The sequence below is a fragment of the Myxocyprinus asiaticus genome, chromosome 30, assembly GCF_019703515.2.
Source record: "Myxocyprinus asiaticus isolate MX2 ecotype Aquarium Trade chromosome 30, UBuf_Myxa_2, whole genome shotgun sequence".
NCBI classification, from domain to species: domain Eukaryota; kingdom Metazoa; phylum Chordata; class Actinopteri; order Cypriniformes; family Catostomidae; genus Myxocyprinus; species Myxocyprinus asiaticus.
In genome coordinates, this window is record NC_059373.1 from 35,066,708 (window position 1) to 35,080,097 (window position 13,390).

A 13,390-nucleotide genomic window follows, 5' to 3' on the forward strand; every position below is an offset into this window, starting at 1 on the left:
CATTATGGCGGGAGAGTAAAAAGTCTGTACTGGACTCATCTCAACTCATTCTTGGATTACCACACTGTTTTAATTGCATAAACATGATCTAATCCAAGGTTTTACTTAGCATCATCTTAAGTATTTTTCCTTTTATCACCTGTAATTTTTTGATTGTGTAAAAATGGGATACTCCTGAGTTAACAGACGTATAGTCTTAAACCCAGACGGCACACCCCCGTACCACCCACAGTCCTTACACTTACAATTAGATGAGTTTTATTTGAGGCTATCAAAAGGGATAAATACTTCAATAGTGGATATGGACTTACATTTTGGTCTGTTTCCCACCCAAAGCAATCATATTGCTTCAGAAGATATGGACTGAACCACTCTAGTTGTGTATTTATTACTTTTATGTTGCCTTTATGTCCAAGTTTTTGACCCCATTGTCTTACATTGGACAAAAACACATCATACATTCTTCAAAATATCTTTGTTTGTGCTCTGCAGGAGAAAGAAAGTCATTAGAGTTTGAGACAGCATGAGGTTAAGTAAATGATGAGAGAATTATACTTTTTGGGTGAACTCTCCCTAAACTACACATTCATGAGCAGAACTGTATATTCTTCTTAATATTGTCTGTGAAATAGTTTGCACTTATTTTCTAAATTACTACTGTACTTAGAGTTGTCTCTGAGTGTTTTCTGTACAATCGCTTGCAGAGTACTGCAGTAAAATTATTTCAATATTTTTTCCAAACACCACTCTGTTATTGGTATAATCTATCTCAAATAAACCCAACCCTAAATGGCACATAGGAACAAACTGAAATTGATCACTATATTTCAGTTAGACAGCTTATCCTGGTTAAGTGGGCTATTCTTGGCCACAACAAGCTGCAGTTTTGAACAGACCTTTTGCCACACACAGCCATACAATATAATATTTTGACTTTAGAGCAATAAATATTTGTTTTTTTGTCTTGGTTTGGTTAGTCATACATTCAGCTCTTGAATGTCCTGCTTTTTTACCCTTAAAAAAAATGTCCTACTTGTTTTTTATACTTTTACACTTTTATACTTTAAATTCATCTGTTGGAGCTATGGTTGCCAAATGTAGACCAATAAAATATACTGTATAATAAACCCAATTTATAGTCTTATTAACATGCAATTTGTAATACTGTAATTAAGCAGGAACAGCATGTTTATTTGGATCATTTCATACTACTGATAGTATCACAATTGCTGATTTGTATCACAAACTGCTCCTATTACCCCCTTATTTCTCCATAAATGTCATGATGTAAATTCTTTATTGTATCTTGTTTGGTCCTGTTGTTTATGGTTTTGAGTAGGTTTTTCAAGAATGAGATCCCAGATTAGTGTGTGTGGGCAGCACAATGTCAGACCATGTGAAAGTTCTAGCTTTTGACAGTAGCTATGCCTATGACACATACTCCCCCATGACTGAAGGACTAGATGATGGGGGTGGGTTTACGGAAACGCCATTCATCCTCATATAAGATAACTATCTACACTGAAAAAAAAAAAAAAAAAAAAAGACTAGTAGTCTAAGATGTGCTTAATTTTAATTTAGCAAGTTTTTGCACACAGTTATAGAAGTACATTTTAATGTTATTAAATTAAATCTACTTAACTTCATGACATAATATTGATTTAAGTGTGCGATTAAATTTAACTTAAACATTTAAATTAATTCAATAACTTTTACTTACAAATCTGTACTTAAACTTATTAAAATGAATTTTGTTTACAACTTTCATATTTTGAACTTTCTTTATAAATGCATTTAATCATGTATCACATGATATACAGAAGCATTCCACATAGAAGCTTTATACATACTATGTAGTCTTAGACAACAGTACATTTCATTTCTTCCGTTAAAAGCAAGACACAGAGCTGTGCATGACAGTCCTCAACATTTGGTGCACAAAAACATAATTTATTCAATGTAGAAAGTCTACACTGAATCCAAAAACCACAAGTAGAAGTAAACAAAGCAGTCTGGCTATATACTGAAAATATTTTTGTCTAGTATATGATTCCTTGAAGTTACCCCAAATTAAAAATTCTCTCATTATTTACTTACCCTCATGTAATTCCAAAATGTACTGTACATATGACTCTCTTTCTTCCAGGGAACACAAAAGGTGAATTTTTGATCTGGTCTGAATGATTCCTTCATGAGTCGGACTGCACTTGTCCACAAGTTCAATGACTCAGTGATCCGGTGGCAGCAGCTAACAGCTCACTGGTGGATTATCAGTGAATAATAAATCAAATGTCAGTCTATTCCTCACACAAAGGTGTTGTATAATTCCAGAAGACTTGAAATATAGTTCACAAGTCATATTGACCACTTTTATAATCATTTTAAGGTGCTTTTTTGCATCTCTGGAGATTGACAACCCCAGTCCTCAATCACTTTCACTCTTTTATGGAAAAGAGAGGCCAGGATATTCTTCAAAAACTCACCTTTTTTGTGCACAGAAGACGGAAATTCAAGTGAGTAAATTATGAAAGAATTTTCTTTTTTTGTGTGTGTGTGTGTAAACTATTTCTTTTAAGCTTCTTTAATATTTACATTTACATTTACATTTATTCATTTGGCAGACGCTTTTATCCAAAGCGACACTATTTATGTTAATACACTATTTATGTTGTAAGAACATGACACATTGTTATTTGGGATTATATTTTATTTCCATCCTGCAGGACCTGATCCACAGGATCACTAAAACAGTGTAGAAGAAAGGATCGGTCAAAAAATAAATAAATAAATAAATAAATAACAAAAGAGCAAAATTTCATCAGGACAGGGGTTGAGGTTTAGCTGTGGCTGCTTCCAGGGCCTGTGGTAACTCATGAAGATGTTACAATGTCATGAGTTTAAAGATAGTTCCTTCCCCACTATATACACCCACATGTGCACAGTAACACACACAAATGCTGACGTGCTAAACAGGATGAAATGCAGACCGCAGTCTTCACTGACTTCATTTAGCACAGCCTCAAATCAGCCAAAGATCAAGACACAGGCCACACCCACTCCAAACTTGTCTCCTCTACCGGCTTTGAGAAGACGATAGCCACTGCTCTGCTTCTCTGCCTTACTCGTCACCCTCCACTATTCTCTCCATCCGTTTGTCCTTCAGATAGACACCTACAGGGATGGCGGAACTGGAGGGCTTGGAGTTCGGAAAGTCTGACTTTGTTCTTCTAGATGAGGTGACTATGGAGCAGTTTATGGAGAATTTGAAGTTGAGGTAAGAGTGAACAGCATACACTAAGTCAGGGTGTGCAAAGAGACTCAGTAGGCATTATATATTACTCAGAAGCTAACAGCTTTAAACATAATGGCTTTCAATTACTTAAAAAAACATGTTATACTTATGTTAAGTGTTAGCTTAGACTAATTTTGGGAGCTTTGTGGCTGTAGAAAAGTCCTTTTTTGTCTGCAGAACTTGCCTGTTATATAAGTTTCACTGTAAATTCTGAATATTAAAAGCCTAATTTTGTGGTTTTAGTACTTTTTGACTTTGCCACTCCCTCCTTGCTAGAACAGAAAGAATGATGAGAAAATGACAGATGAAGAAAAAGAAGTGGAGGGGGAAGAATGAGTCACATCACATTGAACTTTCCCGCTCATGGCTGTGATATTACATTTAGTGGCTGTTCGCGACAACTTAAACGACAAAATTCATCTTTTTATGTCTTATAACAGCTGATCAAGGCCAGCCATTAGAATCTTAGTGGCGCTGATGATGAAATCAAAAGTTTCTAGTTCTCCTTTCCTTCTACTTTCAGCATTTACTTCCAAATTCACCCTCATGTTTAAACTGAGTGGAATCAGATGACCTTTGCATGTCTGTTTTTTAATGTGGCGTTAAAAGTGTGTTTGCAGGAAACTGTTTGTAATACTGAAAGTTTCATTGCATCCTATGTTGTTGGTCATGTTACACCTCTGAAACATTTAGAGAAAGAACATACATTTCTGACAATTCCCTGTAATAATATCATGCTTTTTATCAGCTGAGGTGTGACAAGGTCTCAAGTGATTGCACTGCACAATTACACAGCGAATCAATGTAAATTCTTTAGAATTTATTGAAATACTACTGAGTTAATGCTTATTACTTATTGGCTAAAGAGCATGTTGCTGTTTTATTTGAATCCTCAGAAATAAGATCTAGTGTGCCTTATAGATTAAGATTATGTATAAACTCTAATGATAATGTGCTTGTTTAGAATTAGGGCCAAAATGACTAAAACTTTTTAACTATGGAAAGATGTCCATGTTTTTCCGCTGTATGCCAGGAAGAGATAGCGTTTCGTTTACTACAATTACGCTATATTTTTTGTTGTCAGAAATTCAGAAAGTGAGTCAACTTGAGCCCCACTGCACTTCCTGTTCTCACTTCCCAGCCTCATATCACTTCCTGCTGAATATAGGCATCTTCTTTGGTTATTAATAGAAACTCTGAGTTCACACAGTAACACCTATCTGTAAATTTACAGCAAAATTATTTAACTACTGTAATTCATAAATACAAAAATGTAAAAATGTTGCATTAAAGGGTTAGTTCACTCAAAAATGAAAATTCTCTCATGATTTACTTACCTTTGAGCCATCCCAGATGTGTATGACTTTCTTCCGAAATGTAGATTTTTATAAGCAGATTTAAGGTCAGTTTGTCCATTAACAAACTGATTTGTTAATGGATGGTCCAAAAGTCATATTTAGGCAGCATAAAAGTAATCCACATGACTCCAGTCGATCAATTAATGTCTTCTGGAGCAAATTGATAGGTTGGTGTAAGAAACAAATCAATAATTACAAAGTTTTAACTTTTAATCGTTGCTTCCGCCCAGCGCTGTATTTCTGTTAGAAATTAACTAACTCTCACGTGACGTTCATTCTTCTGTTGTATCCACCTTTTTCACAGGCAGCGAAATTACCCATTATGCTTAGTGTGTTCTTCCAATGCGGATGCTACAGACTTCCGCTTCGCAGCTTATTCCCATTACCAAGCACTGAAATATCACTAACAACAGTCAAAAACGAGCGAACAGTCTGTATTTACTTAACGTAAATCCCTTTCTCACTAAAGGCCGTGTGTGGACATTCGGTTTCAACAGCAATCCCTGAATAGATAAGTACACAATCACACACATTTACATGGTAAAGTTACTGGGCTCTAGCACTCTCTGCATGTGCCCTGTATGTGTGTGTGTGAAAGAGAGAGAGAGAGAGAGAGAGAGACAGACATACAGCACGCAGAGAGAGAGAATTTACGTACAGTGCATCCGGAAAGTATTCACAGCGCTTCACTTTTTCCACATTTTGTTATGTTACAGCTTTATTCCAAAATGGATTAAATTAATTATTTTCCTCAAAATTCTACAAACAATACCCCATAATGACAACGTGAAAGAAGTTTGTTTGAAATCTTTGCAAATTTATTAAAAATAAAAACCGAAAAAAAAAAAAAAAATCACATGTACATAAGTATTCACAGCCTTTACTCAATACTTTGTTGAAGCACCTTTGGCACAAATTACAGCCTCAAGTCTATTTGAGTATGATGCTACAAGCTTGGCACACCTATTTTTGGGCAGTTTCTCCCATTCTTCTTTGCAGGACCTCTCAAGCTCCATCAGGTTGGATGGGGAGCGTCAGTGCACAGCCATTTTCAGATCTCTCCAGAGATGTTCAATCGGGTTCAAGTCTGGGCTCTGGATGGGCCACTCAGGGACATTCACAGAGTTGTTCCGTAGCCACTCTTGTTTTCTTGGCTGTGTGCTTAGGGTCATTGTCCTGTTGGAAGATGAACCTTCGCCCCAGTCTGAGGTCCAGAGCGCTTTGGAGCAGGTTTTCATCAAGGATGTCTCTGTACATTGCTGCATTCATCTTTCCCTTGATCCTGACTAGTCTCCCAGTTCCTGCCTCTGAAAAACATCCCCACAGCATGATGCTGCCACCACCATGCTTCACTGTAGGGATGGTATTGGCCAGGTGATGAGCGGTGCCTGGTTTCCTCCAGACATGATGCTTGCCATTCAGGCCAAAGAGTTCAATCTTTGTTTCTCATGGTCTGAGAGTCCTTCAGGTGCCTTTTGGAAAACTCCAGGTGGGCTGTCATGTGCCTTTTACAGAGGAGTGGCTTCCGTCTGGCCACTCTACCATACGGGCCTGATTGGTGGAGTGCTGCAGAGATGGTTGTTCTTCTGGAAGTTTCTCCTGTCTCCACAGAGAAACGCTGGAGCTCTGTCAGATTGACCATCGGGTTCTTGGTCACCTCCCTGACTAAGGCCCTTCTCCGCCGATCGCTTAGTTTGGCTGGGCGACCAGCTCTAGGAAGAGTCCTGGTGGTTCCAAACTTCTTCCATTTACGGATGATGGAGGCCACTGTGCTCATTGGGACCTTCAATGCTGCAGAAATTTTTCTGTACCCTTCCCCAGATCTGTACCTCGATACAATCCTGTCTTGGAGGTCTACAGACAATTCCTTGGACTTCATGGCTTGGTTTGTGCTCTGACATGCACTGTTAACTGTGGGACCTTATATAGACAGGTGTGTGCCTTTCCAAATCATGTCCAATCAACTGAATTTACCACAGGTGGACTCCAATCAAGTTGTAGAAATATCTCAAGAATGATCAGTGGAAACAGGATGCACCTGAGCTCAATTTTGAGTGTCATGGCAAAGGCTATGAATACTTATGTACATATGATTTGTTTCATTTTTGATTTTTAATAAATTTGCAAAGATTTCAAACAAACTTCTTTCACGTTGTCATTATGGGGTATTGTTTGTTGAATTTTGAAGAAAATAATGAATTTAATAAATTTTGGAATAAGGCTGTAACATAACAAAATGTGGAAAAAGTGAAGCGCTGTGAATACTTTCCGGATGCACTGTATATGATGCGCTAGATTTAATTACGTTTTTTGTTGAGCAGTTCAATATGAAAACAGCCAAATCGCTGTCATTTAGGGAATCTAGAAATCCCGACTGGTCGCTTTTTAAGGTTCAAAAAAAGAGGAAACATCTGTGAAAAGAGGACGTATGGTCATAAAATGTTCCATTTAAAAATCTTCAGATTTGAGGCACGTACCTTTGCATTATTTTTGCATTAACAAGTGCCGCCTTCTCACACACTCTGCTGAGAACAACTTGGTCTCCCCCTCATTCAGATACACATAGCACGACATGAGATACGAACCTTGTAAAGATGATTAATAAAACAAAGCCTTGGTTTAAATGTTTTTCATCTTTGTTATCTTCCAAAATGATGGACAGTATTTGGAATTATCTGTCAATGTTTTTTAAAAAAAAGGCAAGTGATGGAGAATTAGTTTAATGCAACCTCTGATTATTACCTCTGGTTCGACTTGGAATGTTTCAGCATTGGCAGCTTTTGGGGGGCTTATTGTTGTGACATTCATTTTACAGTAGTTTTTAAGCCACCTGTAGTTGTTATAACACCTTACAGCAGTGCATAATTATCCAGACCCTTAGCTGCTCGCCATCACCAGTAACGTTAGTCTAGCTGATAACAACAACTAAGTGGAAGTGTGGAGCATCCGAGAGGAAGTCTCTCGCCGCAGTGGCGCCGCACATGGAGAAGTCAGGAAAAAGGTGGATACAAAGCTTGCGCTTCTGACTTCTTGTGTGAACGTGCCATAGCGCTTACGTCACTGATGCGTCGCCTGCTGGCAGGAAGCGATTTTTTAAAGTTAATAAAGTTTTAGTTATCCATTTGTTTCTTACACCAACCTACCGGTTTGCTTCAGAAGACATTAATTGATCGACTGGAGTCATGTGGATTACTTTTATGCTGCCTAAATGTGACTTTTGGACCATCAAACAGCCAGCAGCCTGATGGCACCCGTTTACTTGCACTGTATGGACAAACTGAGCTGAAATCTGCTTATAAAAAACTTCATTTCGGTTCTGCTGAAGAAGGAAAGGCATACACATCTGGGATGGCTTAAAGTTATGTAAATCATAAGGGGATTTTCATTTTTGGATGAACTAACCCTTTAAGTGACTGGTTTTACAGTAAATATTTGCAAAGAATATCGAAAAAATGTACTTTAAAAATAATGGTACTGACTTTGAGAATGGCTATATTTTAACAAAATATTCAAAGACTAAAGAATGTCAGAGCTGTTGAATATTGAAAGTATACATGCTATTAACAGCCATAATGCCACTGTGGTGGTCCAGGTTTTAGTCTTTTTTTTTTTTTTTTTTTTTTGCATTCAGTGCATTCAGAGGTTATATTCCTCTCTGTAACTTCTTAAACTTTTGATCTGACAGTGCATGATTTTCTATTTAACCAAAACAGGACATATGAAAACAATAAATCTTGTCATTTCTGCCTGTACATCCTGGTCAAGCATTTTGTTCACGATAAGTTTCTTGTTTGTTTTTTTCAGGTTTGAGAAGGGTCGTATCTACACATTTATTGGAGAAGTGGTGGTCTCAGTCAATCCGTACAGACAGTTGGATATCTACGGGAAGGAGGTCATTGAGGACTACAGGGGCAGAGAACTGTACGAGAATCCTCCTCACCTGTATGCTGTCGCAGATGCGGCTTACAAAGCCATGAAGAGACGAGCCAAAGACACATGCATTGTCATTTCAGGTATGGCAGCTACAACATCCCCACTCACTTCATTAGACACAGTCATTTTTTTTTTTACCTTGGTTAATTTTCGAGGGTCACGTGACGCCATGCGAGAAGCAGATGTGTGAGTGACTGGATCTGCACACTTGCTAGTTTTTAATTATTTTCATGTTTAATCTGGTGAGATTCGATACACCCAGTTACATATTTGCTCTTTGAGGTAAACATGGCAAAGAAGTCAAAATCCTCAGACTCTGGAGACATTAAAAGACACTTACGTGCTCAAGCTGAGGCCTCTGATGGGACTGCGAGCTGGGGACTCGATTTGGAAGGCACGTTGGGAGAAGAAATTCAGCGTCAACTGTCCAACATCTCGGTGATGCTGACGAAGGTTGTTGCTGACTTGGAGGATCTCGCTGTAATACGTCGATTGATTACGGCTGGTCACAAGAGTGGCAGAAGTTGAGAGACGGATCAATTATTTGCAGTCATCGGAAAGGGAATTATCCGCTAATTCGCCCGTGTCCAAAACAGACTTGGAATATATTTTGGGAAAACTGGAATATCTCAAAAATATGAGCCAAAGGAATAACATACGGATTTTTGGAATTCCTGAGCATGAAGAGGGCAGAGATATGGTGAAATTCCTGGATGAGCTCTTCCCGAGTCTGCTCGACATAATAGGCCATAAACTGGAAATCGAGCGAGCTCACAGAGTCCCGGCTCGTGGATCTGCTGAGGGAGGCAGGCCCCGATCAATTCTGGCCAAATTTCTGAGATCATCCGATAAAGATCTTGTGTTGCGCCAGGCGAGGAGCAAAGGAAGGCTTCCTTGGAAGAATCACAATATTTTCTTGTTCCCAGATTTTGCAAATTCGACAAGAGAGAAATGCGATCGGTTCAAGGAACGTAAGAAACTCTTACATCAATGGAAGATCGCTTTTGCACTGATGTTTCCGGCCAGACTGAGAATAGAAATGAAGGATGGTCGAAGGGCATTTACGTGTCCCAAGCAAGCACTGTCTTTTATAAAAACAATGGGTGAGTAAGCCATTTGGGGGTTTTCATGTAGCTCCAGAGTGGATTAACTCGCTGTACTTACTCTGGCTGTCTGAGGAAGCTGGGCGCCATTTTTGTTTCTTTTTGCATTGGCTCAGCCTAGCGGCTGGAGTTTGTTTTGTGGAATGACTCCTTCAAGAAACTTTAGCATGGACGGATGATAGCTTTTACACTGAAGTTCCCAGCCAGATTGAGAATGGATACTAAGAATGACTGCAGGGGTCCTGGGTAGCTCAGTGGTAAAATACGCTGGCTACCACCTCTGGAGTTCGCTAGTTCGAATCCCAGGTCGTGCTGAGTGACTCCATCCAGGTCTCCTAAGCAACCAAATTGACCCGGTTGCTAGGAAGGGTAGAGTCACATGGGGTAACCTCCTCATGGTCGCTATAATGTGGTTCGTTCTCAGTGGGGCGCATGGTGAGTTGAGCTTGGTTGCCGCGGTGGATGGCGTGAAGCCTCCACACACGCTATGTCTCCGTGGCAACGCGCTCAATAAGCCATGCGATAAGATGCGCGGGTTGACGGTCTCAGACGCAGAGGCAACTGGGATTCGTCCTCTGCCACCCAGACTGAGGCAAGTCACTACATGACCACGATGTATTAAAAAGCACATTGGGAATTGGGCATTCCAAATTGAAATAAAAAAATAAAAAAAAAGAATGACTGCAAAATAACTTCATGCCTACACAAAGGATGTCTTTTATAATGTTGACAGACTGAGTAAGTCATGGTGTATTTTTTTTAATGCAGCCTCCGAGTGAATTTTACTCGCTCAATACACACTTGACCATTCGAGAAACCCGGGATGCCTGTTTTGTTTCTTTCTGTGTTGGTTCCGCCTAGTGGCTGTAGCTTGTTTTGTGGAATAACACTGCTTTGGGACAGTTGTGGATGAATTTGTTCATTCTTTGTGCTTATGCCTCCTGTTGGCTGGAGTTTGTTTTTGTGGAATATTTTTAAGGGACATTAGAATGATTACGTCATCTGCTGAACTAATAACAGCTGGCTCACTGAACATTTGTAACACTTGTTTGTGTGTCTGAGCAAACTGAATGTCTTTATATCAGCTGGAATTTGTTTTGTAGAGGAACACACCTTCGAGACAGTTCTGTGAATGAATCTGCATGTTCTTTGTGTTTATTCTGCCTATTGGCTGAGGTCTGTTTTACAAAGTATTTTCTGTTATTTAATTTTGTCTTACAAAATTTGTGCAGAGGCACCGGACTTGAATAATCCGACAGCAAAGGGGGCTCTCGTATGTGTACATGGACTTTTTGAGTTTAGAGGGATGGACGCCGGTTGGCGCTGTTGTACACGGGGGTTAATGCGTACGCTTTTCTTTTCTCTGTTTGTTTGGTTCGGGGGGAAGTTCGGGGTTTGATTGTTGCATTAATGGGGAATGTGGTCTGTATAATCTTGTTTTTGACACGATTTATTTTTTATATACCAATATGTCAAATGTTAATATGAGTGGATTGTCTCTCTCCACATGGAATGTGAATGGGTTGGGGCACCCCATAAAAAGAAGGAAAGTTATTTCTTTTCTTAAGCATAAGAAATATGATATAGTGTTTCTTCAAGAAATGCAACTTTCCCAGCAGGAAGCTGAAAAATTTGGGAAGATATGGGGTGGACATATTTTCTTTAGCGCTGGCTCAAGTAAGAGCAGGGGAGTCATTACATTGATAAGTAAGCATCTACAATTCAAATGTCTCAATCAGAGTAAAGATAAATTAGGAAGAGTCACTGTTGTTTTAGCAGAAATTCAGGGGAAAAGTCTTATTTTGGATAATATTTATGCACCTAACGCTGATGATCAGGGCTTTTTTATAGATCTTGAAGGGATGTTACAAGCTGCTGGCACCCCTCATGATATGATATTGGGAGGAGACTTTAATCTTTTGATGGACTCAGTCCTTGATCATTGTGAAGCAAAAGTGTGCAAGCCCCCTAGAGCAACACTGACGCTTCACAGGATGTGTAAAAATCTTGGTCTTGCAGATATTTGGTGACTTTTGAACCCATCTGGTAGGGACTATACATTTTTTCATCAGTCCATAAGATATATTCTAGAATAGATTTTTTTTATATATCTAAGTCCCTCATTTCATCTGTTGTTGATTGCTCAATTGGAATATCTTAGTCTCAGATCACACCCTGGTGAGTTTAGAGGTGTTGCCATATACGGATAAAAAGAGATCATATAGTTGGTGTTTTAATGTATCCCTTTTGCAACAAAAATATCCCTGATTTCCAACAAATGTTAAAGACTGAAATCAATGTTTATATGGAGACCAACTGGTCCTCAGTATCCTCTGTGGGCGTGGCTTGGGAGGCACTTAAGGTGGTTATTAGGGGTCGGATCATACAGTATGCCTCATTCACCAAAAAATCCAAAGCACGTCAACTCATGGAGTTGGAAGGGAATATTAAAAGTGCTGAGGCAGAGCTGAAGCGCCGAATGTTGTCTGATGGCCTCAGAGAATTGACTCGTTTGAAATACAGATATAATACTATTTTATCGCGGAAGGTATAGTTTTGGTTATTCAGGGCAATACAGTCATACTTTGAGTCGGGTGACAAAGCAGGGAAGCTTTTTGGCTAGATATATAAAGCAGAGAGAGTCTTTTTCTACCATTCCCTCAGTGAAATCTGCTGGTGGTGAAATTTTTACCTCGGCCATTGATATTAATAATGCTTTTAAAGAGTTCTATCTTGATCTCTATAGTACCACGTCTTCGTCTACTTATGAAGATATTAGACATTTTGTGGAACCATTACAACTCATGAAATTGCCGACTGAGCAAAACAATTCTCTTGATTCTGAGATAACCTTAGAGGAGCTTGGCGAGGTAATCAAGGCTTTACTACAGGCAAGGCTCCGGGGCCGGATGGTTTTGCCGTTTAATTTTTTAGATCTTATGCTACAGAATTGGCTCCACTTTTACTAGAAGTTTATACGGAATCATTTAAGAATGGAAAGCTCCCGCCAACCATGACACAAGCCCGGATAATTCTGATTCTTAAAAAGGACAAAGATCCAAGTGAGTGTAAAAGTTACCGTCCAATTTCCCTGATGCAGCTAGACGTAAAAATATTGTCGAAAATTGTGGCTAACCGATTAAGTAAAGTTATGACATCTCTTATACATATAGATCAAGTGGGGTTTATTCGGGGCCGTAGCTCTTCTGACAACATTAGGCGTTTCAGCAATATCATGTGGTCAGTAGCGAATGATCAGACTCCGGTCGCTGCCATATCACTTGACGGCGAAAAGGCATTTGATATGGTAGAATGGGATTATCTTTTTAAGATTTTGGAAATGTATGGGTTCGGGAGTACATTTATTGGTTGGATTAAGTTACTTTATAGACACCCTGTAGCGGCGGTACATACGAATGGATTAATTTCAGATTATTTTACTCTGAATAGGGGCATCCGGCAGTGTTGCCCTTTTTCCCCATTATTGTTCTGTCTTGCCCTGGAACCATTAGCAGCCGCGATAAGAAAGGAGGATGATTTTCCAGGGGTGATGGCGGGAGGTGTGGCGCATAAGCTTTTGCTTTACGCAGATAATATTTTATTATTCGTCTCCGACCCCACTAGATCTATGCCTTGCCTCCACAGAATGATCAATTCCTTCTCTAAATTTTCGGGATACAGAGTTAATTGGTCTAAATCCAAAG

General features: G+C 39.2%; 1 protein-coding gene across 7 annotated transcripts in view; it reads left to right on the forward strand.

Moving 5' to 3' along the window:
- Positions 1–2,983: 2,983 nt before the first annotated feature.
- The window catches only part of LOC127421200 (unconventional myosin-Id-like), a 96,538-nt gene continuing 86,131 nt past the window's right edge, over positions 2,984–13,390 (forward strand). For 2 of the 7 annotated variants that reach the window (XR_007893953.1, XM_051664047.1), the window contains exons 1-2: positions 2,984–3,274; positions 8,455–8,663. Coding sequence is in view for 5 of the 7 variants with exons in the window: in XM_051664047.1 (XP_051520007.1) it covers positions 3,180–3,274; positions 8,455–8,663 (304 nt within the window). In the remaining 2 variants the exon portion in view is untranslated. The remainder of the gene's footprint in view (positions 3,275–8,454; positions 8,664–13,390) is intronic. The other 5 variants (XR_007893954.1, XM_051664048.1, XM_051664045.1 and 2 more) reach the window with 5 other exon arrangements.